This window comes from Pan paniscus, chromosome 7 (assembly GCF_029289425.2).
Source record: "Pan paniscus chromosome 7, NHGRI_mPanPan1-v2.0_pri, whole genome shotgun sequence".
Taxonomy (NCBI): domain Eukaryota; kingdom Metazoa; phylum Chordata; class Mammalia; order Primates; family Hominidae; genus Pan; species Pan paniscus.
In genome coordinates, this window is record NC_073256.2 from 17,800,406 (window position 1) to 17,827,929 (window position 27,524).

The 27,524-nt window shown below is 41.8% G+C and overlaps 1 protein-coding gene across 2 annotated transcripts in view; it reads right to left on the minus strand.

Moving 5' to 3' along the window:
- The window catches only part of CSMD1 (CUB and Sushi multiple domains 1), a 2,070,470-nt gene that overhangs the window by 67,059 nt on the left and 1,975,887 nt on the right, over positions 1–27,524 (minus strand). For both annotated transcript variants that reach the window (XM_034966977.3, XM_034966976.3), the window contains exon 52: positions 22,742–22,915. In XM_034966977.3, coding sequence (XP_034822868.1) covers positions 22,742–22,915 — 174 coding nt within the window. The remainder of the gene's footprint in view (positions 1–22,741; positions 22,916–27,524) is intronic.

Genomic DNA, 27,524 nt, shown 5'->3' on the forward strand with positions numbered 1-27,524 from the left:
GGAACCCAACCAATGATTCTCCATACAAGTTCCTGCACACCCAGATTTGAGAAATTACAAAATAGTTGTCATACTCCTTTGGGATTAAGTATATCCTTCTAGGGAGATTTAAAATCATAATCTATATTTCTGCTTAAAACAAAGTTTAGAAACATTGTGTTCTCCTATTTTGGAGAACAAACTTATTATCAGGAAGGTAACATTGCAGAGGAGAGAGACAGAAGAGAATCTGATCTCTGCCTCAACTCGTAGAAGAGATTAGACCACAAAAAGCCAGGCTAGATTTGGCTAATTTTTGTGCATTGGCAGGTATTCCAGTCAATCGGATCAATAAGTCAGTTCTGGTGATTTGTCCCAATCACTCCCACATATGAGACTTGATACAAGCGGAGAACGTGGATGAGTGTGAATGTTCTCCATATTGTGAAGAGAGACCCCCTGAAGGCACAAGTGTTATCACAGGCACAGAGGACATTGTCTCTGAAGGTTCCCCTTTCCAGACGCTGTCCTTTGCACAACGTGCTCTGTCGTGCATGGGGGAGATGGAGCCATCGTTCCAACCCTAGAGACAGGGAGACGAGGACTGGTGAGAGCCAGAAGAGCCCATCAGCCCAGCACAAGAGATCCCAGCCATTTCTGAGGTGAGGCATAGAATAGCTAGTTTCTAGAAACACACAATAAAATGACACCAGCATTTCCTTTTGGGATTACTTCCGAAGCCCGGAACCACTCCAAGAGGAGGGGATGTGGGACCAAAGGCAATAGTGATGTGAAAAGGGATGCATTTTAACACAGCTCCTCTCATTTTAGGGAATCTGTTCAGGTCTCATTCTTGACTTAGACAAACAGGACTCCTTTTAAACCTTAATATTTTTCTGAACTGAGTTTTTTGTAAGTGCACATAGTTTGAAGTTGCACTCTTCTTTGGGAACCTGGCAAACAAGGACTTGTAATGGTCAAGGAAGCATCTGCGTTCTCTAGAAATCAGGCAGCAAGCCTGACAGCCATGATTGTAAATAAAGATTCCCAACAGCAACTCCTCTCTGACACATGGTCATTCCGGTTCTCTGAGGAATTGGCACCAAATGCCTAAAGAAAACAGAGGATGTCCTTCAAAAACATTTCATTTTACCTCCTTGCCTGAAGAAAAAAAAGTTACGTATCAGCGGGATTGCCTAGTATCTAAGCTTCCTAATACGGAACAATTATTTCTTCAATGTGGCTTCCTATTTTGAAACAATGAGATAGCAATCTGTTTTTCACCTGTTATCACTTTCCAGCCATCAGTTAATTCTGTTTTAACACATTCAAAATCTTTGACCAATTATAGCCTATTACAAATAGAGGATAACCACACAATTTCACTCATAGAATACTCTTTAACCCAAATCTTAATGATATTGTGTCAATATGTTGAGGAAGGGAAAATTGCATTAGGAGGAATTTGAACTCAATGAATTTTGAGCTCTATTTTAAATTTAAGATTCTATTAGTCTATGATAGTATTATTCTATATGCTTTGTATGTGAGTTACTTTTTCTTTTAATATCTTTGATGTAGTCTTGGTTTTGAGTCATCTACACAAAACCTAGAAAGCCTCTCTGTCTTCCATCAGCATGAAATGTAATCAAGTTCATGCTTCTCTGCTGTGTCTCTACCATATCAGTCACGCACTGAGTACTTGTTGAAATGAACAGAAACAGAATAACCTCACCACTGGGCAGTCATGTCCTTTACATTGTCTCCTATGTCACCTTCATGTATTTGACAATAATTCATTTATTTGACAATAATTTCATGATGATTTGTTGTGGGTTGCAATGTTCTTGGGGCTGGGGATTAAACAAGGAATAAGACACAATCGCAGAGGGTAAACGCAGAGGAGCAGCTGTCACGTGCAGAGTCCTGAGGGTGTGCGGACCTAGCAGGCTGGGAACGAGTGGAAGGAGCACTCAGCCATGCTGAGGACCAGGACTCCTGGTGAAAGAGGTGGCGTTTAAAGTCTGAAGGATGAGCACTTGTTAGCCAGGAAAAGGTGATGGCAAGACATTCTAGCCACAGAAATTAGAAATGTTATATATTTTTAAAGCATCTGTTAAAATATGAAGACTATGATGTCAAATGACCCAGTTATACATTTGCTAGGAGGGTGACCATTTGCATCCTGTCCAGCTTAGTACATGGAAGGTGTCAGCCCCACTGCGTGACTCTGCCACTATTTGAAGATAGTTGCTACAACTCCACTGAGTATGCACAGTGGCAAAGGAGGATAAGCAACTCTATTCACTGAATTTTTTTTTTAAAGAAATGAACGTGGGGTGAGGGCAGCCCTGCACACTTCAAAACCAAATATCATCTAGTGATAATAAAATACTGAAATTCCTCAGTGGACCTTACACTATGATGCCAGAGCCCAGAGGGTGTGATTTGTCTTGATTTTGCAGACTTTGTTTATTTATTATTCATTGACGTTTAGCTTCAGTTTAAACAAAAACTGCCCAATGTCTCCCACAGGCAATTGTGTAGCAACAACAGTCACAGCTGGGACATCATGAAGCCTGGATTTCTTGAGAAGTGTGTGTCAGAAATTGTCCTATTAAAGTGTGGAAGGAAAACCTTGGCAAGAAAGCAAGTGGCCCACTTTACTCTTAAATCAATCTTCTGCGTGAATTTATTAGTCTACTAGTAATCTGAACCCAGCAGGACTGAGAAGCAAATGGTTGAAGAATTAGGAAAGAATGCTATGCAACTGTAAATTCATATGATTTTTAATCCAATGTATATAGATAGACAATGTAAATATATCCTCATGGAATTGCAGAGTTTGCTTTTAGCTCAAGCACGAATTAACAATTCAATTACTACCACACTTCATGAATTTTACATTTTAATTCTTCATTTTCTCCATGCTGAGAACAGGTATGACTGTGGACAGGGTAATTCACCAACCACTTAAAATGGTTGAGAGAACCAGTAACTGAACCAAGAATGCAATGGTCTGCTCCAGTGACTCTGTTTTACACACTGTTCTACAAAATATGTCATTGGAATAAGAATACCGTGGCCAGGCGCAGTGGCTCATGCCTGTACTCCCAGCACTTTGGGATGCTGAGGTAGGTGGATCACCTGAGGTCAGGAGTTTGAGACCAGCCTGGCCAACATGGTGAAAGCCCATCTCTACTAAAAATACAAAAATTAGCTGAGCGAGGTGGCACATGCCTGTAGTCCCAGCTGCTCGGGAGGCTGAGGCAGAGGAATTGCTTGAACCCAGGAGGCAGAGGTTGCAGTGAGCCAAGATTGCACCAATGCACTCCAGCCTGGACGACAGAGCAAGACTCTGTCTCAAAAGATAATAAAAACAATAACAATAATACCGTAAAACTTCAGATCCATTGAGGTGTTATACGTATGGACTGTGCAGTACACTGGGTGGGACCCAGGAATTTGAACGTCTTTCCTGAGTTACAAAGAGTTTCCGTACCATAAGCTTTGAAAATCACTAGCTTTTCAGTCTACTCTATTCTGTGTCTGATGAAAGCTTTGTTACTCCAAGGAGGAACTGGTACCATTCCTTCTGAAACTATTCCAATTAATAGAAAAAGACGGAAACCTCCCTAACTCATTTTATGAGGCCAGCATCATTCTGATACCAAAGTTGGGCAGAAACACAACGAAAAAAGACAATTTTAGACCAATATCCTTGATGAATATTGATGCAAAAATCCTCAATAAAATACTGGGGAAATGAATCCAGCAACACATCAAAAACTTATCCACCATGATCAAGTGGGCTTCATCCCTGGGATGCAAGGCTGGTTCAATATATGCAAATCAATAAATGTAATCCAGCATATAAACAGAGCCAAAGACAAAAACCACATGATTATCTCAATAGATGCAGAAAAGGCCTTTGACAAAATTCAACAACGCTTCATGCTAAAAACTCTCAATAAATTAGGTATTAATGGGATGTATCTCAAAATAATAAGAGCTATCTATGATAAACCCACAGCCAATATCATACTGAATGGGCAAAAACTGGAAGCATTCCCTTTGAAAACTGGCACAAGACAGGGATGCCCTCTCTCACCACTCCTATTCAACATAGTGTTGGAAGTTCTGGCCAGGGCAATTAGGCAGGAGAAGGAAATAAAGGGTATTCAATTAGGAAAAGAGGAAGTCAAATTGCCCCTGTTGGCAGACGACATGATTGTATATCTAGAAAAACCCATTGTCTCAGCCCAAAATCTCCTTAAGCTGATAAGCAACTTCAGCAAAGTCTCAGGATACAAAATCAATGTACAAAAATCACAAGCATTCTTATACACCAACAACAGACAAACAGAGAGCCAAATCATGAGTGAACTCCCATTCACAATTGCTTCAAAGAGAATAAAATACCTAGGAATCCAATTTACAAGGGATGTGAAGGACCTCTTCAAGGAGAACTACAAAGCACTGCTCAAGGAAATAAAAGAGGATACAAACAAATGGAAGAACATTCCATGCTCATGGGTAGGAAGAATCAATATCGTGAAAATGGCCATACTGCCCAAGATAATTTATAGATTCAATGCCATCCCCATCAAGCTACCAATGCCTTTCTTCACAGAATTGGAAAAAACTACTTTAAAGTTCATATGGAACCAAAAAAGAGCCCGAATCACCAAGTCAATCCTAAGCCAAAAGAAGAAAGCTGGAGGCATCACACTACCTGACTTCAAACTATACTACAAGGCTACAGTAACCAAAACAGCATGGTACTGGTACCAAAGCAGAGATATAGATCAATGGAACAGAACAGAGCCCTCAGAAATAATGCCACATATCTACAACTATCTTATCTTTGACAAACCTGAGAAAAAAAAGCAATGGGGAAAGGATTCCCTATTTAATAAATGGTGCTGGGAAAACTGGCTAGCCATATGTAGAAAGCTGAAACTGGATCCCTTCCTTACAGCTTTCACAAAAATCAATTCAAGATGGACTAAAGACTTAAACGTTAGACCTAAAACCATAAAAACCCTAGAAGAAAACCTAGGCATTACCATTCAGGACATAGGCATGGGCAAGGACTTCATGTCTAAAACACCAAAAGCAATGGTAACAAAAGACAAAATTGACAAATGGGATCTAATTAAACTAAAGAGCTTCTGCACAGCAAAATAAACTACCATCAGAGTGAACAGGCAACCTACAAAATGGAAGAAAATTTTTGCAACCTACTCATCTGACAAAGGGCTAATATCCAGAATCTACGATGAACTCAAACAAATTTACAAGAAAAAAACAAACAACCCCATCAAAAAGTGGGCGAAGGACATGAACAGACACTTCTCAAAAGAAGACATTTATGCAGCCAAAAGACACATGAAAAAATGCTCATCATCACTGGCCATCAGAGAAATGCAAATCGAAACCACAATGAGATACCATCTCACACCAGTTAGAATGGCGATCATTAAAAAGTCAGGAAACAACAGGTGCTGGAGAGGATGTGGAGAAATAGGAACACTACACTGTTGGTGGGACTGTAAACTAGTTCAACCATTGTGGAAGTCAGTGTGGCGATTCCTCAGGGATCTAGAAGTAGAAATACCATTTGACCCAGCCATCCCGTTACTGGGTATATACCCAAAGGACTATAAATCATGCTGCTATAAAGACACATGCACACATATGTTTATTGCGGCATTATTCACAATAGCAAAGACTTGGAACCAACCCAAATGTCCAACAATGATAGACTGGATTAAGAAAATGTGGCACATATACACCATGGAATACTATGCAGCCATAAAAAATGATGAGTTCATGTCCATTGTAGGGACATGGATGAAATTGGAAATCATCATTCTCAGTAAACTATCGCAAGAACAAAAAACCAAACACCACATATTCTCACTCATAGGTGGGAACTGAACAGTGAGATCACATGGACACAGGAAGGGGAATATCACACTCTGGGGACTGTGGTGGGGAGGGGGGAGGGGGAAGGGATAGCATTGGGAGATATACCTAATGCTAGATGAGGAGTTAGTGGGTGCAGCGCACCAGCATGGCACATGTATACATATGTAACCAACCTGCACAATGTGCACATGTACCCTAAAACTTAAAGTATAATAATAAAAGAAAAAAAACTTAAAAAAAGAAAGCTTTGTTACTGTTTGTAATTATAAACTGCTATTATATTTTGCTTAAAATGTCTCAAATAGAAAAAGGGGAGTTATTTTAACAATCTTTCTCTAAAATTGGATTTGAAATAAATAAAAGCTACCAAACATTTGAACAAAGCACAGAGACTGGTAGCAAGATGGATGGAGTATTGAGTCCATTTTCATAGCAAAGAAATAGAGTATGTCGCAAGCAAAATGTCAGGAAGAAGGCTCAAGAGGGAGGAAAGGCCTAATTTCTTGATTGGTCAAGGTTTCCCTGCAAACTACATTTGTGCCAGAGCAGTCAGGAGGGCAGAAAGTGGCTGAATTCCCTTTGTGAGGTCAGTTGAGTCTGAGGTTCATTAGGGACACACACAGGGAAAATCACTCACTCCATTATCACCCGCACAGTGTGGCCCACCCTTAGACCAGGGGAGGCCGCACACCTGCAGTTTATAGAATTCAACACGGGACAGCAGGGGCCTCCGCAAGGCCAGCCTCTCAAAGCCTTTGTTTCTAGAGTTCCATGTAAATTCCACTGCACAGGTCTTTTAGTGTAAGTTATAAAACACCTTGCTGAGAGAACAAAAGGTTGTTTTGTTTGTTCGTTTCCAGTAGACTGAACACTCAGAAACTGGCTCCTGAACGAATCTGGTTCCTTCAGAACTCCAGCATGCCCCCCTGGGTGACCTGTGTTTTCTGGAAAGTGGTTCTACAAAGCTGTGTTTTAGAGGAGGAATCTTACTGGCAGACAGGATTTGGCTTTGTGTAGCTATCCGCACTGTTTTTGCAGCACTTGCTTTTGCTACTGAAAGGAGTCATGCGGTTTGCAACCTAAAACCACCACACTGATTGTCAGTGGTGACTTTCCGAGTGACTGACGCAAGGTGGACCCTCAAAGAGACCTGAGGTACTTGTTGGCCGATTTACCTTCACATCATAACGCACGCAGAGTGAACACCTCACATGCAAGTACAGCAAGGTGAGAGTCTCCGACAAGTACCTAGACCTGTGTGATTTTGGAAATGGGTTCCCTGATTTGGAAATGTAATAAAGTTCCACTGTTTCACTTCTCCCGCAGAAACCCCATATACCAGTGGGAATGTTGCCACAATGTCTCCCATGACAGAGGACAGACCTGGAGCCCTGCATTCTTTGGGGAGGAATCGGCTCCTTCCATTGGAGCTGTAGGATCTCTCCCCTCTCACCAGGTCTCCCACACACGCACTTTTTCCCCTAGAGGGGCCTACTTGAAGCTCACCTCTTCAGTGTGCAGGTTTGTAGCAGGACAAATACTAAATATTGGTCCGGGGATTAGAACGGAATCCATTTTTAGAAAATCTATAAACCAAATATTCAACCTCAGTATTTGCTTTGTGATTACTGGTACTTATTGCTGAAAATAAAATACATTACAAATATCCTGGGCCTGTAGGGGAATACAATATGCTTTATTCTATCCATTCTATGCAATAACATGGTCTTTGGCTAAGTCAGAGTTATTTGGGCAGTAGATTCCAAAGCCAATTTGCAAACTTTTCTTGAGTATTAACAAATGGTCATAAAATGTCAGGTGGATCAGATTCACTTATAGGCAGGAAAAACTATTATTAGCAGTACACATCAACGGACATATTGAAGTCTCTAGATCTCCATATGCTAAAGAAACACATTTGAATATTGATAAATGAGGTGGTTTTTTTTTCCCTCCAAATGTAATTTCTAGGGGCAATGCTGACCGACTTAGCCCATGCATAGATATGCATATGGTATCACAGAGAGTGTGTGGAATTTGTCCAACATGGAGGTATTGGGCTTGCAGAGCATACAACACTCTGTGCTGTTTGTGACAGCATCAAACACGGGCCCGAGTCCTCTGCCACAAATCCATTTGATCAGATCTCTGCTTCACACATCTTAGTGAATGACAGCTTTTTAAAACCTGTTTGGTTTGAAGAAAACCTCAAACCAGGGCCATCATTTGGACTGTCTTTGGGGCTTTCAGCATTCTTTTTATCTGTTCCTGTCTCAATGTAGTTCCTGAATATACCCCATTTCCACCTTCTTCCCTGGGCCTATCTTGCCTCATTGTCCTAAAGCTTCGTCTGCAGTCTTGCCTGCCGGTGTCACGTCTTTCTGTCCCTCAAACCTGAGTCCAAATCCACCGCAGGTGCGCATCTTCCACAAACCCCAAAGGAAGAGCTGCCCATTCATACAGGAGGCAAAGATCTCCCTGACTTCAGGTTTCTCCTACAACAGGAGAGGCTGTCTTTGGTGTTGCCTATTTAAAACACCCAGCCTCCTACTCTTCTACTGTGTTTTGTTTTAGATTTAGCAGGTGGCATTCTAATTTTTCGTACCTATGCACTTCCCCTATTGGACTGTGAGTTCTGAGTGCAGCACCATGCCCTGTGCATCAGGACTCAGCTCAAAACCTGCCCTAGAGCGGGTGTCAGAGTTATCAGATCTTTTCCACCATCTGGTGGCTCTATCAGTCCAGGCTCTTATGACCAGGCGGCCGTCGAGAGTTCGACCCCAGCACCTGCTTGTTTCAGGCAAGTCCGACTTCCTTGGGCCGCACTCCGCATCTATGCTGTTGCCACCAGGGTTGCAGCTCTTGATTTCTGGAATGGTTTACCCCATGCCTGCTTGCTGGAATTCCACCCAGAATCAGGGTGGCTTCCCCCACATCTACTCTTCTATCAGCCTCTAGGTTGCTCCCACTCTCACCTGGATTTCTCAAGTAATTTGCCTATATTTCCCTTTTGCCATTATTCTATTCCCAACTTTTTATTTTTTTTGAGATGAAATTTTGCTCTGTCACTCAGGCTGGAGTGTAATGCCATGATCTCGGCTCACTGCAACCTCCACCTCCCGGGTTCACGTGATTCCCCTGCCTCAGCTTCCCAAGTAGCTGGGATTACTGGTGCCCACCATTATGTCCAGTAGTAGAGATGAGGTTTCACTATGTTGGCCAGGCTGGTCTGGAACTCCTGACGTCGTAATCTGCCCACCTCAGCCTCCCAAAGTGCTGGGATTACAGGCGTGAGCCACCGCATCCTGCTTGTTCTCAACTTTTTATTAAAGCTACTTGGTGTTTACCTTATTTACTCCTTAGAGTATAGATTTCATAAAAGAAGAACCAATCTTATTAACCTCTGAATGCTGCACAATAGTTCTTGAGGAACAAGAAAAATATCATTAAATACTATTCAGAAATATGACAGAAAAACCCACCGCTGAGAATTTTGCTAGTTTTTCCCTAGCCACTGACAATGCATTTGGAAAATCTGAGAACTGCTATAGGGAGTTTTCCTGACTAACATACAGAACATATTTTACACTTAAGATGGTAGAGCAAAGATGGGGGTGGGGCAGGGGAGGCAGTGCTAATCTTTCTGCTCTGCTGTGATATAAGCATTATCATAACCAGTTGTTTTATTAATTATTTTATGTGGATCTTTCCAAAATAGAAAGCAATTGAAGAATATATTTAAACTTGAGTATCTAAGAACTATGAACAACTACAGTCTAAAAACAGTATTTTGAATCATGTCATCTAGCTATTTTAGCCATATAAATAACCATTATATTGTATTTACAGAACAATTCATCTCCTCATGGTTATAATAGCGCAATAAATGCAAACTTATTTCAAACAATAGCAAAACAATCTAATAAAAATGATAATGTCCTTTATGTGGGAAATAACTCAATCTACCACTAATATTTTGAATACTAGAGATTGAAGAGGTAACATAGTGGAGAGAGGATGGGTTCTTATGTGCTGAAAAGTCTAAATGATGTAAATGTTTTCAAAATATGAATGTGGGATTCTGTGACAGGAAACCTAGACCACAAACTATAACCTCTTCCTAGTTTGTGTGTTCTCTGTTGGTTTAAGCAAACTACCACAGAGAAGATAAACAGGAGAAAATAATTAAGGGATCATGTAGATTAGAAACTTCCTGGGTGGATTAGCAGGTGCCTGAGAGAGTGGATACCAGGTCAGCATTCTCAGTGCTTAATTCTGTGGCCTGGGGAGAGGTGTAGCATTACACAGTACAGTTGGTAAATTAGAGCAGGTCCTTCGCAATTTACAGAACTCTGGGAGATCCCAGTAATAACGCAGGAGGGATCGTGTTGATGAAGGTGGGCTAAATTTTATAATAATGTACTCGGATGCACCTGTGCATTACTTTGCTCAAAATCTATTTACAATGATATTTACATGCACACTCCAATTTCTCACAAGGTTCTTCTTAGAATCCAGACCAGGGACCTAAAACACAGCATGGATTGAGTTCTTGAATATTAGGTGTAGAAAATCATCTTTTCTTTCCTTAAATACAGCTGTCCTATAGTTGACATTCTCAAGACTCAGTCTGTCAACGCTCATTCATTCCCGTGCTTGGCGACTCCAGCTGCAATACTCAAAAAGGATTCCAGCATATTCTCCCGTGTTGGAAGTCACTGGAAACAGCTAGCATGCCAGAAGTATGAGTCATGTTGCAATGAAACTGAAGCACAATATGAGGAAACAGTATTCTTTCTAGTAGCCCCAAAAATAAACTACAAAATATCTCAACCACAATTCGGGGAAAAAAATGCTTTTGTCTTCCAACTTGGTTTCATTCTCCGCATCACTTTCAGGTACACCAATCAGACGTAGATTTGGTCTTTTCACATAGTCCCATATTTCTTGGAGGCTTTGCTCATTTCTTTTTATTCTTTTTTCTCTAGACTTCCCTTCTCGCTTAGTTTCATTCATTTCATCTTCCATTGCTGATACCCTTTCTTCCAGTTGATCGCATCGGCTCCTGAGGCTTCTGCATTCTTCACGTAGTTCTCGAGCCTTGGTTTTCAGCTCCATCAGCTCCTTTAAGCACTTCTCTGTATTGGTTATTCTAGTTATACATTCTTCTAAATTTTTTTCAAAGTTTTCAACTTCTTTGCCTTTGGTTTGAATGTCCTCCCGTAGCTCAGAGTAATTTGATCGTCTGAAGCCTTCTTCTCTCAGCTCGTCAAAATCATTCTCCATCCAGCTTTGTTCCGTTGCTGGTGAGGAACTGCGTTCCTTTGGAGGAGGAGAGGCGCTCTGCATTTTAGAGTTTCCTGTTTTTCTGTTCTGTTTTCTCCCCATCTTTGTGGTTTTATCTACTTTTGGTCTTTGATGATGGTGATGTACAGATGGGTTTTCGGTGTGGATGTCCTTTCTGTTTGTTAGTTTTCCTTCTAACAGACAGGACCCTCAGCTGCAGGTCTGTTGGAATACCCTGCCGTGTGAGGTGTCAGTGTGCCCCTGCTGGGGGGTGCCTCCCAGTTAGGCTGCTCGGGGGTCAGGGGTTAGGGACCCACTTGAGGAGGCAGTCTGCCCGTTCTCAGATCTCCAGCTGCGTGCTGGGAGAACCACTGCTCTCTTCAAAGCTGTCAGACAGGGGCATTTAAGTCTGCAGAGGTTACTGCTGTCTTTTTGTTTGTCTGTGCCCTGCCCCCAGAGGTGGAGCCTACAGAGGCAGGCAGGCCTCCTTGAGCTGTGGTGGGCTCCACCCAGTTCGAGCTTCCTGGCTGCTTTGTTTACCTAAGCAAGCCTGGGCAATGGCGGGCGCCCCTCCCCCAGCCTCGCTGCCGCCTTGCAGTTTGATCGCAGACTGCTGTGCTAGCAATCAGCGAGATTCCGAGGGCGTAGGACCCTCCGAGCCAGGTGTGGGATATAGTCTCGTGGTGCGCCGTTTTTTAAGCCAGTCTGAAACGCGCAATATTCGGGTGGGAGTGACCCGAGTTTTCCAGGTGCGTCCGTCACCCCTTTCTTTGACTCGGAAAGGGAACTCCCTGACCCGTTGCGCTTCCCAGGTGAGGCAATGCCTCGCCCTGCTTCGGCTCGCGCCCGGCACGCGCACCCACTGGCCTGCGCCCACTGTCTGGCACTCCCTAGTGAGATGAACCCGGTACCTCAGATGGAAATGCAGAAATCACCCGTCTTCTGCGTCGCTCACGCTGGGAGCTGTAGACCGGAGCTGTTCCTATTCGGCCATCTTGGCACTCTGCAGGATATTATCCAGGAGAACTTCCCCAATCTAGCAAGGCAGGCCAACGTTCAGATTCAGGAAATACAGAGAACGCCACAAAGATACTCCTCGAGAAGAGCAACTCCAAGACACATAATTGTCAGATTCACCAAAGTTGAAATGAAGGAAAAAATGTTAAGGGCAGCCAGACAGAAAGGTCGGGTTACCCTCAAAGGGAAGCCCATCAGACTAACAGCGGATCTCTCGGCAGAAACCCTACAAGCCAGAAGAGAGTGGGGGCCAATATTCAACATTCTTAAAGAAAAGAATTTTCAACCCAGAATTTCATATCCAGCCAAACTAAGCTTCATAAGTGAAGGAGAAATAAAATACTTTACAGACAAGCAAATGCTGACCGATTTTGTCACCACCAGGCCTGCCCTAAAAGAGCTCCTGAAGGAAGCGCTAAATATGGAAAGGACCAACCGGTACCAGCCGCTGCAAAATCATGCCAAAATGTAAAGACCATCAAGACTAGGAAGAAACTGCATCAACTAACGAGCAAAATCACCAGCTAACATCATAATGACAGGATCAAATTCACACATAACAATATTAACTTTAAATGTAAATGGACTAAATTCTCCAATTAAAAGACACAGACTGGCAAGTTGGATAAAGAGTCAAGACCCATCAGTGTGCTGTATTCAGGAAACCCATCTCACGTGCAGAGACACACATAGGCTCAAAATAAAAGGATGGAGGAAGATCTACCAAGCAAATGGAAAACAAAAAAAGGCAGGGGTTGCAATCCTAGTCTCTGATAAAACAGACTTTAAACCAACAAAGATCAAAAGAGACAAAGAAGGCCATTACATAATGGTAAAGGGATCAATTCAACAAGAGGAACTAACTATCCTAAATATTTATGCACCCAATACAGGAGCACCCAGATTCATAAAGCAAGTCCTGAGTGACCTACAAAGAGACTTAGACTCCCACACATTAATAATGGGAGACTTTAACACCCCACTGTCAACATTAGACAGATCAACGAGACAGAAAGTCAACAAGGATACCCAGGAATTGAACTCAGCTCTGCACCAAGCGGACCTAATAGACATCTACAGAACTCTCCACCCCAAATCAACAGAATATACATTTTTTTCAGCACCACACCACACCTATTCCAAAATTGACCACATAGTTGGAAGTAAAGCTCTCCTCAGCAAATGTAAAAGAACAGAAATTATAACAAACTATCTCTCAGACCACAGTGCAATCAAACTAGAACTCAGGATTAAGAATCTCACTCAAAGCCGCTCAACTACATGGAAACTGAACAACCTGCTCCTGAATGACTGCTGGGTACATAACGAAATGAAGGCAGAAATAAAGATGTTCTTTGAAACCAACGAGAACAAAGACACAACATACCAGAATCTCTGGGACGCATTCAAAGCAGTGTGCAGAGGGAAATTTATAGCACTAAATGCCCACAAGAGAAAGCAGGAAAGATCCAAAATTGACACCCTAACATCACAATTAAAAGAACTAGAAAAGCAAGAGCAAACACATTCAAAAGCTAGCAGAAGGCAAGAAATAACTAAAATCAGAGCAGAACTGAAGGAAATAGAGACACAAAAAACCCTTCAAAAAATTAATGAATCCAGGAGCTGGTTTTTTGAAAGGATCAACAAAATTGATAGACCGCTAGCAAGACTAATAAAGAAAAAAAGAGAGAAGAATCAAATAGACGCAATAAAAAATGATAAAGGGGATATCACCACCGATCCCACAGAAATACAAACTACCATCAGAGAATACTACAAACACCTCTACGCAAATAAACTAGAAAATCTAGAAGAAATGGATACATTCCTCGACACATACACTCTCCCAAGACTAAACCAGGAAGAAGTTGAATCTCTGAATAGACCAATAACAGGAGCTGAAATTGTGGCAATAATCAATAGTTTACCAACCAAAAAGAGTCCAGGTCCAGATGGATTCACAGCCGAATTCTACCAGAGGTACAAGGAGGAACTGGTACCATTCCTTCTGAAACTATTCCAATCAATAGAAAAAGAGGGAATCCTCCCTAACTCATTTTATGAGGCCAGCATCATTCTGATACCAAAGCCTGGCAGAGACACAACCAAAAAAGAGAATTTTAGACCAATATCCTTGATGAACATTGATGCAAAAATCCTCAATAAAATACTGGCAAACCGAATCCAGCAGCACATCAAAAAGCTTATCCACCATGATCAAGTGGGCTTCATCCCTGGGATGCAAGGCTGGTTCAACATACGCAAATCAATAAATGTAATCCAGCATATAAACAGAGCCAAAGACAAAAACCACATGATTATCTCAATAGATGCAGAAAAAGCCTTTGACAAAATTCAACAACCCTTCATGCTAAAAACTCTCAATAAATTAGGTATTGATGGGACATATTTCAAAATAATAAGAGCTATCTATGACAAACCCACAGCCAATATCATACTGAATGGGCAAAAACTGGAAGCATTCCCTTTGAAAACTGGCACAAGACAGGGATGCCCTCTCTCACCGCTCCTATTCAACATAGTGTTGGAAGTTCTGGCCAGGGCAATCAGGCAGGAGAAGGAAATAAAGGGTATTCAATTAGGAAAAGAGGAAGTCAAATTGTCCCTGTTTGCAGACGACATGATTGTTTATCTAGAAAACCCCATCGTCTCAGCCCAAAATCTCCTTAAGCTGATAAGCAACTTCAGCAAAGTCTCAGGATACAAAATCAATGTACAAAAATCACAAGCATTCTTATACACCAACAACAGACAAACAGAGAGCCAAATCATGAGTGAACTCCCATTCACAATTGCTTCAAAGAGAATAAAATACCTAGGAATCCAACTTACAAGGGATGTGAAGCACCTCTTCAAGGAGAACTACAAACCACTGCTCAAGGAAATAAAAGAGGATACAAACAAATGGAAGAACATTCCTTGCTCATGGGTAGGAAGAATCAATATCGTGAAAATGGCCATACTGCCCAAGGTAATTTACAGATTCAATGCCATCCCCATCAAGCTACCAATGACTTTCTTCACAGAATTGGAAAAAACTACTTCAAAGTTCATATGGAACCAAAAGAGAGCCCGCATCGCCAAGTCAATCCTAAGCCAAAAGAACAAAGCTGGAGGCATCACACTACCTGACTTCAAACTATACTACAAGGCTACAGTAACCAAAACAGCATGGTACTGGTACCAAAACAGAAATATAGATCAATGGAACAGAACAGAGCCCTCAGAAATAACGCCGCTTACCTACAACTATCTGATCTTTGACAAACCTGAGAAAAACAAGCAATGGGGAAAGGATTCCCTATTTAATAAATGGTGCTGGGAAAACTGGCTAGCCATATGTAGAAAGCTGAAACTGGATCCCTTCCTTACACCTTATACAAAAATCAATTCAAGATGGATTAAAGATTTAAACGTTAGACCTAAAACCATAAAAACCCTAGAAGAAAACCTAGGCATTACCATTCAGGACATAGGCGTGGGCAAGGACTTCATGTCCAAAACACCAAAAGCAATGGCAACAAAAGACAAAATTGACAAATGGGATCTAATTAAACTAAAGAGCTTCTGCACAGCAAAAGAAACTACCATCAGAGCGAATAGGCAACCTACAACATGGGAGAAAATTTTCGCAACCTACTCATCTGACAAAGGGCTAATATCCAGAATCTACAGTGAACTCAAACAAATTTACAAGAAAAAAACAAACAACCCCATCAAAAAGTGGGCGAAGGACATGAACAGGCACTTCTCAAAAGAAGACATTTATGCAGCCAAAAAACACATGAAAAAATGCTCATCATCACTGGCCATCAGAGAAATGCAAATCAAAACCACTATGAGATATCATCTCACCCCAGTTAGAATGGCAATCATTAAAAAGTCAGGAAACAACAGGTGCTGGAGAGGATGTGGAGAAATAGGAACACTTTTACACTGTTGGTGGGACTGTAAACTAGTTCAACCATTGTGGAAGTCAGTGTGGCGATTCCTCAGGGATCTAGAACTAGAAATACCATTTGACCCAGCCATCCCATTACTGGGTATATACCCAAATGACTATAAATCATGCTGCTATAAAGACACATGCACACGTATGTTTATTGCGGCATTATTCACAATAGCAAAGACTTGGAACCAACCCAAATGTCCAACAATGATAGACTGGATTAAGAAAATGTGGCACATATACACCATGGAATACTATGCAGCCATAAAAAATGATGAGTTCATATCCTTTGTAGGGACATGGATGAAATTGGAAACCATCATTCTCAGTAAACTATCGCAAGAACAAAAAACCAAACACCGCATATTCTCACTCATAGGTGGGAATTGAACAATGAGATCACATGGACACAGGAAGGGGAATATCATACTCTGGGGACTGTGGTGGGGAGGGGGGAGGGGGGAGGGATAGCATTGGGAGATATACCTAATGCTAGATGACGAGTTAGTGGGTGCAGCGCACCAGCATGGCACATGTATACATATGTAACTAACCTGCACAATGTGCACATGTACCCTAAAACTTAAAGTATAATAAAAAATAAATAAAAAAAAAAAAAAAAAAAAAAAAAAAAAAAAAAAATGCTTTTGTCAAAAAATCTTGCACCAAAATGGAAAACATATTGCACCTAGGGTATACAGCCCAAGGGAAGTTAATCTAAAGAACCAAAGTGGACCCTGCTTTTGCATAAAGTCTTAGTTGTCTTGTTGGGAAGATCCACCTGTTTAAAAATACACAAATGAAGGGGGATGTGGGGATTTTTTATACTGATTCCAAAAGCTCTCTTTCTCTGTACACAGTGCCTGCTGGATATGATTGGCTGTGTCCCCACCCAAATCTCACCTTAAATTGTAATAATCCCCACCTGTCAAGGGTGGGGACAGGAAGAAATAATTGAATCATGGGGGCGGGAGTTTCTGTTCTCATGGTAGTAAATAAGTCTCACAAGATCCAATGGTCTCATAAACGGGAGTAACCCTGCACACGCTCTCTTGCCTGTCACCATGTAAGATGTGCCTTTGCTTCTCCTTTACCTTCCACCATGATTGTGAAGCCTCCCCAGCCAGGTGGAACTGTGAGTCCATTAAACTGTTTTCCTTTATAAATTACCCAGGCTCAGGTATGTCTTTCTCAGCAGCGTGAGAACAGAAAAATACACTGCTATTACAAACCCATGAATGGAAGTATGCACATATGATGTCTGCATCAACCCTGGGCCTTGTCTTGGCAGATATATGCAATTAATTTTATGTTTGTTTCTTTTTTCCCACCCACATGTTCCTGATTAAGATGTACAGATTTCAGCATGGTCTTCATGCTGACTCTACCCATCAGTCAGGGCTGGCACTGATATGGAAAACAATTTCCCACAACTAGTTTCTTCCATCTTTCACCTGATAGCATTTTAAATATTTGAAAATAGTTATGAATGACTACGTTACTTTTCTCTCTGTCAAAGTAATATCAAAATTTTTCCAGCCTGGTGTGGTGCCTCACGCCTGTAATCCCAGCACTTTGGGAGGCCGAGGTGGGCAGATCACCCAAGGTCAGGAGTTCCAGACCAGCCTGGCCAACATGGTAAAACCCCGTCTCTACTAAAAATGCAAAAAATTAGCCAGGTGTGGTGGTGGGTGCCTGTAATCCCAGCTACTCAGGAGGGTGAGGCAGGAGAATTGCTTGAACCCAGGAGGAGGTGGAGGTTGCAGTGAGCTGAGATCACACCACTGCACTCAGCCTGGGCAACTGAGACTCCATCTCAGAAAAAAAAAAAAAAAAAAAAAAATTCCAAACAGTCCTCAAAGCTCACAGGTACCAGATCCATCACCATAAATGCATAGCAATTCCTCAAGAGCCCACTTAAACTATTAGAAAACTGAAGTCATGATTCTGGATATGGGATTCCTGGGCGAACCGAGGATGGGAGGAACCTTATTAACAAGACTCAGCCTGAGCATCACATGGCAGCACTTGTCACATATGAGCCTGCTCTTACCCAAAACTCCCAAGTTCTCTGCCTGTACACTATGAACTCAGAATTTCTTCTCCTCATATACATTGCAATTATTTTATTTCTACTCTGAGAAAAATTTTACATTAATTTCTATTATATTATTTTGTTTGTCCTATCATGAGAATTTGAGATCCTGAATCCATCATCCAGTATTATTTTCACTCTTTCAACTATGCCCTGATCAAAGATAGGAATAAAAATTTTTGATTCAGAAACACCATTTCTGAATAGTACTTATGAATACCCATCTCATAACAATAGTAAACAAAAAAAAAATGGATGCAAACTCACATGGTGTCTTGGAAACTATATTAGTTCTATGTGAAAATACATTTCCAAAGTTACTTATGAAGAATATGCTTGGGTATCTGCTCTATATATCATCAAGTCAATTTATGGTTTTTGATAGCTAGCTTCTTTTCCTGCTTTTCCTGTTGTGAGAACAATCACACTGGATATGAGTTTCACTCTAGGGTTCTTCCTTTCCATAATATCTCACCAAGAACACTGCCAGTAACTCAGCAGTGTGATTTTTAGTCCCCTCAGCTGATTCGGATGAAATTCTCCTGGGCAGGAGACACAACTTCATTGAGAACTCTGAAGTTCTCTTTTATAAGCTCCTTATCTTTGGGGCGTGCCAGTTTCTGATTTTAAAAACGTCCCGCCTATAATCCCAGCACTTTGGGAACCTAAGGCAGGAGGATTGCTTGAGCCCAGGAGTTCGTGACCAGCCTGGGCAATTTAGGAAGACCCTGTACCTACAAAACAAATTGTAAATAGTTAGCTGGGCATGCTGATGTGCACTGTGGTCCAAGCTACTTAGGAGGCTGAGGTGGGAGGAGCACTTGAGTCCAGGAGGTCGAGGTAGCAGTGAGCTGTTGTTGCACGACTGCACTCCAGCCTGGGTAACACAGTGAGACCCTGTCTCAAACATAATTAAATAAATAAAAAAAAAACTCCTAACTTGTGTATTCCATAATAAAGCTTCTTCATGATGTGCTTATTACACACCGTATGTGTGTATCGAAAATCTCATGCGCCCCACAAATATAAACACCTAATATGTATCCATAAAAATTAAAATTAAAAAAGTTTTTAAAAGCTTCTTAATGAAAAAAAAAAACAGAACTGAATAAGCATCCATTTTCATACCAGTTTCAAGAATGAATTTGGTTCTTGTTTCAAGCATAACTGAGGCAGCTCTCTTGGGGTTCCTCACCCTTCACATCATTTCCAGTTTGTGGTGGATTTGTCCCTCCAGACACTCTCTTTAAAAACGCATTGCATTCTCTTCAACATGTCCTGGGACAGTTGCTTTGCTTGAAAATTGAATTTCTTGCAGAAAATCTGGTATAGCTGTCTCTGTTTGTTTGGGTAATTTCCCATTTTTTCCTGATTGGATGATTTGCTTTTTAAAGTCATAGTTTTGGGGGTTGTTTTGTTTTGTCAAGTGGTCATCATTTTTAGAGTTGAAGCCATGATTATATAGACACAGTTTTCAGAATATATATATATATTTTGATTCAGAATCACTTCGGAATAGTACTTATGAATACCCATCTCATAACAATAGTAAACAAAAAAAAGGACCCAAACTTACATGGCGTCTTGTGAAATTATATATATATATATCTCCTTACCAACTGCGTCTTTAGTATCAGTCATTTCCCCACTACAACTATCTCGTTTACCCCGGCATGGTCCAGATGAGCCAGAAGGTTACTCAAGGACATTTAACTTGGTGGAAACCCAAAGTGATTTTCAAAAGAGCCGTAACCATGGAAACAGGGAAAGGGTTAATTCAAATAACAAGTTAAGAGATGGAAGAAAAGCAATAGCAAGACTGATAGGCGAGAGCGTGTCAGCATCCTGGGAGTACAGGATGAAGGACACAATTAGCCAGGCAGAACTAAGGCACAAAGACCCTTGCACCTGCCCCTTGCATGCGCCTCCAGAGGGGACTAATCCAGGTTCCAGAGCTCATTTCACTTCTAGTTAACACAACACACTCCTCCTTATTGGTCTGAATTAGCATGATAGTATTCTTGGTTTTATGATGTTGGGCAAATTCTTTACTTCTCTATGCTTTCTTTCTTATCTGCAGGTCGAAGGAATAAGCACTTACTGTACGTTCTAATCAGATAAATCTCACAAATGCCATGTGCATTTTAAATCATCAAAAAATATCATCATTTATAATCTGTCTCCAAATATGGCACCTAGTTGATACTTGGATTATGGAGGTATCCATTTGCTACTCTACTAAATATTTGTGTAGATTTAGGATTGCAGCCTCTGTTCCCTTCATCTATCTTAGAGTCATACAATCTACTCAAGCAATATCATCTCTGTTCTCCTACCTTTTTACTCACTCATCCCTATTTTCCTCTGAGTCTCACATGCAGCTTTATGGTTTCTTGTGGACATATGTTCTTGCTGAGTTTCACATGCTGTCGCCCCCCAGCAAAAGATGTCTTTGGTAAAGGGATATGCTTCATTACCATGCTTCACACGTTATGAATCTCAACCCTTTCAGTTACAGTGGTAGCTGCAAAAACTATATTTATTAACTTTCAAAATGTTTGTGCTAAATGAATTACCCATGGTTTATCCATTAGTATGTACATATGTAAGTGTCATTTCTAATCTTTTTCTATTTTTCCCTTTAAATACTCTATGTCTCTTCCAATTTTATTATTCCTTATATGCTGTATCCAATATCTACAACACAAATGTTTTATATATTATAACCTGGGCATTTTTCTTCTTCCTTATTTTCCTCTGAGCAAATGGACTCATTTCTGAGTGAATCATCTTTCAAAAGCTGCTAAGATGCATTGCATAGCACTGAGGCATGTTTGGGGGCATCTCCAGGCAGCCAACTATTCAACATTTATCTCATCCTTTCTACTCCAAAACCCTAACTTTCAGACACAAGAATAACACAAGATAGATAAAGGCTTATCAGGGATCAATAATCCCCAAGCTGACCCATCATTTAACAGTTATGTAAACTGAATGTATCACTTAAACTCCCAAAGCACCAACGAAGGCCTTTCCTGCATCCTGTATTGGTAATGACCAAAAGGATGAGATTAGGGATGTTTGTAAGCAGTAGAGCAGCAATCAACTGTAAGTTGCTGTTAATTTTCATGTTTACAATTACTAACAGAGATGTGGTACATACTGTCAGACGTGAGTGTCTTGGACCACCTAGCTCCCTCCCAGTGAAACTGGGATCCTTCAGAGGACCAAGCTCCAGGCAGAAGAGCTTGTCCACATCAAAGGTGCCTAAAGGAGAGTGCTGTTCCATAGCCAATTTCAGAAGGATATTTAGGAATGCATGGAAACTCCTAGAAGGACTTGTGACTCTCTACATGAAGAAGCATACATAGTCCAAGGAAATGTCATCGTCTACTGAAAACTGTAATGAGGACACCCAACGACAGACACATATGCACACACTCATATATATAATTGTGTTCAATAATATATAATGCACTAAATATATTCAATAATACACTAGACAGAGTGAGAAAGAGTGTGAGAAACCAAGCAGCATTCCTGTAAGTCCTGCAGTGATTTAAAATAAGTAGATAATGTTTCACAGACAAGTGTGAGAACCTCCTTTTGGTGGTTGGTTTTTCTCTAGGGTTACTACCGTCCTTTCATCTCGTTTCTTCAAATTCTCCCAAATGAAAAGAAGAACAGGTTTTGCTATTTGAAGTTTACTGGGCCTGGCTTAGTTCCTGAAGTGATCTTTGCCCATGCAGATTCAGAAGCTTAAAGCTCCCAGTTTCTATGGCTTTGAGTGATTTAAAAAAAAAAAAAAAAAAAAAAAAGGAAGAACGTGGAGAAGGTTCAGAAGAACCAAAGGCAGGTAAGGTATTTTACAAATGACCAGCAGACCTACTAAGATCACTCTTTGGTAATTGTTGTTCTTTAAACTGCTTATTCAAGATTTTTCACACACTTATTCAAAGCATTTTCCAATGGAAACATTTTTCATTCCATTTTTTAAATTATGCAGAATATTTTAAGTTTTTGAAAAAAGAAGACTACATTATTGTAGACATACAGCATTTTAAATAATTCACTGTACTTATGTCAATTTGGATGAATATAACTTCAATTCATTGACATAATTTTTAAATTTTTAAAAACATAAAATGTACAATATTTTTGAAATTCATTTTTGTGTGTCCTAAAACCATGATGGCATTTGAGTGCAGGTACATTCTCAGCACTCTTGCAAGATTGCCTTTATGGCACTTAAGGCAATATATGACTTTCATTCATTGCTCGGATTAAAAACAAATCCCTGTAGATACTCAAAGAAAAAATCACACTGGGAAGTGCAGCATTTCCACCCCAGGTAGGATTTAAGGCATTATAGCAAGAAGTCATATGTATTACACAGCTGTAATCTATTTCTAAGGTTTATCTGCATTAAGTAAGTGCCAGAACACAGATGAATTTACCCAGACATCGAGTTTCGCTGCCGCTCCAGAGCCCATTTGCCAAGCACTCTCTGACATGAGATCCCACAAGCGTGTAGCCGGTGTTGCACGTAAATATAGCTGTGGCCCCATAAACTGTCAACGTTCCAATCTTGTTGCCATTTGGGGGAAAGGAAAGGCTTCCACACGAGATAACTAGAAGGAAAAACAATAAAATGAACATCAATTCAGTTATGCAGATTACTCCTGTGCTCCAAACAAACAAACAAAAAACAAACAAAAACAAACAAAAAAAACCAAAAAACTATTTTTAGTCTTAATTTTCACTAAGAACATGGTTGAGAGTGTCTGCTTAGGGCTGGATAGACCAGTCACTTAAGAAGCTTAATTTTCCATCTTTATGCTCCTGAAACAAAAACCTAAAAGCTTAACGTGGATTCCAAAACATTCTAGATTCCTCCAATTACCCATTAACTTTTGTTGTTGTTGTTGGCATGGAGTCTTACTCTGTTGACCAGGTTGGAATGCAGTGGCGCTATCCTGGCTCACTGCTACCTCTACCTCCCAGGTTCAAGTGATTCTCCTCCCTCAGCCTCCCGAGTAGCTGCGATTACAGGTGCCTGCCACCATGTCCCGCTAATTTTTGTATTTTTAGTAGAGACAGTGTTTTGCCATGTTGGCCAGACTGATCTCAAACTCCTGACATCAAGTGATCCTCCCACCCCAGCCTCCCAAATTGCTGGGATTACAGGCGTGAGCCACTGTGCCTCGACCCATTAATGTTATTTTTATTATCATCCTGACAGGTATAGCTGAACCATTCTTGAAAAAATACACAGTATACAAAGTATAAATGCAGAAGCGTGTCAATCAAATAAATTGTCTATCTCTCTACCTTTCTTTCCATATCAATCCCAAGAATTACATAGTAGTAATTACCAGAAGCCTCATGAGCCTATCAGGAAATAAGGAATACCAATTTTCTTTACCAAAGCCCATCAGCTGGGACAAAGTAGTGTGGTATTAAAATCTAGGACTTCGGACTGCAATAGCAGTGCTCAGTTTATTTGTTTTTTTAGTTACTTGCATAATTTGTTGGGCTCATGAGCTCTGTAAGAATGCTGACTACACAGGGCATTTGGAGGCTTTCCACAAACTAAAACGTGCATACAAACTAGACCTTAACTTGGTGTCGATGGGGTGACCCTATGCCCCATGTTTACACCTGCCGTCTCAGCACAGTTATTGATCGTGTCCATTTTCACTCATGAAAGTACTCCAGTTTGGCAAACAAGTTAATGGTCACCCTCATTATATATTCTTACTACACCACTGAAATCTCTGCTCTTCAGATTCAGAAACACTTCAGCACAGAAGATCATGGCCTCTCAGGGGAGGGAGGAACTCACAAGGTTATCCAGCCCAACCTATCATCAGAGGCTGAAATATGTTTTGAACAGGTAAGAATGAAAGTGTTAGAAAAGCTATTCAAAGCAAGCGTTAAGAGTGCTAGGTGAGCACTGATGTGCAGGGTGCTTCGCTGCAGCCTGCAGTGGCAAACATCGAGTCCTTCCTTATTCACAGTAAACCACAAGAGGCAGTGAAGCCCAGTGAGGAAGAACACGGATTCTGGCTGTAGGCTACCCAGGGTCTGGTTCTGCCAGACAGGAGCCAGGCAGCACTGGCCAATTTTCTAAGTCTCTGGGCCCTGTTATGGGTTGATAATAGCTCCTACTGCATAGGCTTGTGCATTAGATTCAAACAGAAGCCATCCCTTGCACATAAGCAGGCTTAATCAGGGTTAACTAACAATGAAAGTATAAATCAGGACCTATTTAGTCAATTGAACCAAAAGTAGAAAAACCTTTAGAGATAATTCAAGTGAGGAAAATAAAATGATGCATGTACCACTAAAACCAGCCCTTTTGTTGTTGTTTATGTAGACAGAGTCTTGCTCTGTCACTCAGGCTAGGGTGCAGTGGTACAACTGTAGCTCCCAGCAGCAGCCCTGACCTCCTGGGTTCAAGACATCCTTCTGCTCAGCCTCCCAAGCACCTTAGTGCATGGGCACCACCACGCTCAGCTATTTATTTTTTTAATTTAATTTTTGTAGAGATGGGGGTCTCACTGTGTTGTCCAGGCTTGTCTGGAACTCCTGGGCTCAAGCAAATCCTCCCATCTTGGCCTTCCCAGAAGCCCCAGACCTTTTAATTAAGCTGTCTTTACTCCATGTTATGATAGGACAACCGAGGCTCTATTTCAAATGTTCAGACAGAGACAGCCAGACTCAATTTTCTGTGGGGTACACTACCAGAAATTGGGAGGTCCAACTCGAGAGTCCATCACGACCAGCACACTATTGTTATTGAGACAGCCTCCACGGTTTATTGGTTTTGGGGACTGCTAAACTATTACAGTGTCATATCGTATGCATTTAGTAATATGCTAATATGTTTGCTCTACCAAATGTTAATGAACTCGAGTAGGATTTAGATTTTTACAATTTGTTATGAACTTTTCATTAAGCCTTTTCCCAAACAGGGTGAACTTGTCCTTCAACTATGATATTTAAAGATCCATTTGTAGCAATTTAAGATAATTGGATCTTGTCTTGAAACTTCCATGCTTGTCAGAAAATAACAATGAGGTCTGAGTCGAATTCTTCTTGGAGGTTTCAGCGCACCTTCGCCTTCAATGGTAGAGAAGCAAGAACACCTCCCTCTGCTCGTATGGCTGTTTCTATTGTTGAAGCCTCTGTTAAAAATATTCTGGTGACAAAACTATTTTAAGTTTGTCCTCTAACAAGATTTACTCAATTGTAAAGAAGAAGTAATGGAGCAAAATTTTAGCTTTTCAGTAGCTGAATAATAGAATTTCAGACCCAGAGTTTCCTTGTATGGTAGTAAACTCAATGCATTAATAAAGATAGCAGCAATAACTCGGAAATCTTGCCTGACTGAAAAGGGGAAGCCCCTCACTACTAAAAATAGGCTTTGTCATACACCGAAGGGAAAGTCTTATTTTTATGTTCTTTTTCCTCTGAAGTTTCTAAAAATGAATTGCTTAAGTTTGCCTTTTTTTCATTTCATTAAAAGTGTGTCCATGCTCACAGTCCGCAGTGCTTCCTCTGAACTCTGGGAGCAAGTCTTTGCACAAAAAAGACACTTGGCTGACAGCATCCGGAAATCACCTGCAATCCCAAAGCCTCCGGAATGCACCTGCAATCCCACAGCATCTGGAATGCACCTGCAATCCCACAGCATCTGGAATGCACCTGCAATCCCACAGCATCCAGAATGCACTTGCAATCCCACATCCATAGCATCTGGAATGCACCCGCAATCCCACAGCATCCGGAATGCACCTGCAATCCCACAGCATCTGGAATGCACCCGCAATCCCACAGCATCCGGAATGCACCTGCAATCCCACAGCATCCGGAATGCACCCGCAATCCCACAGCGTCCGGAATGCACCTGCAATCCCACAGCATCCAGAATGCACAATCCCACAGCATCCGGAAAGCACCTGTGATCCCACAGCATCTGGAATGCACCTGCAATCCCACAGCATCCAGAATGCACAATCCCACAGCATCTGGAAAGCACCTGTGATCCCACAGCATCTGGAATGCACCTGCAATCCCACAGCATCCAGAATGCACCTGCAATCCCACAGCGTCCGGAATGCACCTGCAATCCCACAGCATCCAGAATGCACAATCCCACAGCATCCGGAAAGCACCTGCGATCCCACAGCATCTGGAATGCACCTGCAATCCCACAGCATCCGGAATGCACCTGCAATCCCACAGCATCCGGACCGCACCCACAATCCCACAGCGTCCGGAATGCACCTGCAATCCCACAGCATCCAGAATGCACAATCCCACAGCATCCGGAAAGCATCTGTGATCCCACAGCATCTGGAATGCACCTGCAATCCCACAGCATCCGGAATGCACCTGCAATCCCACAGCATCTGGACCGCACCCGCAATCCCACAGCGTCCGGAATGCACCTGCAATCCCACAGCATCCAGAATGCACCTGCAATCCCACAGCGTCCGGAATGCACCTGCAATCCCACAGCATCCAGAATGCACAATCCCACAGCATCCGGAAAGCACCTGCGATCCCACAGCATCTGGAATGCACCTGCAATCCCACAGCATCCGGAATGCACCTGCAATCCCACAGCGTCCGGAATGCACCTGCAATCCCACAGCATCCAGAATGCACAATCCCACAGCATCCGGAAAGCATCTGTGATCCCACAGCATCTGGAATGCACCTGCAATCCCACAGCATCCGGAATGCACCTGCAATCCCACAGCATCTGGACCGCACCCGCAATCCCACAGCGTCCAGAATGCACCTGCAATCCCACAGCATCCAGAATGCACCTGCAATCCCACAGCGTCCGGAATGCACCTGCAATCCCACAGCATCCAGAATGCACAATCCCACAGCATCCGGAAAGCACCTGCGATCCCACAGCATCTGGAATGCACCTGCAATCCCACAGCATCTGGAATGCACCTGCAATCCCACAGTGTCCGGAATGCACCTGCAATCCCACAGCATCCAGAATGCACAATCCCACAGCATCCGGAAAGCACCTGTGATCTCACAGCATCTGGAATGCACCTGCAATCCCACAGCATCCGGAATGCACCTGCAATCCCACAGCATCCGGACCGCACCCACAATCCCACAGCGTCCGGAATGCACCTGCAATCCCACAGCATCCAGAATGCACAATCCCACAGCATCCGGAAAGCACCTGCGATCCCACAGCATCTG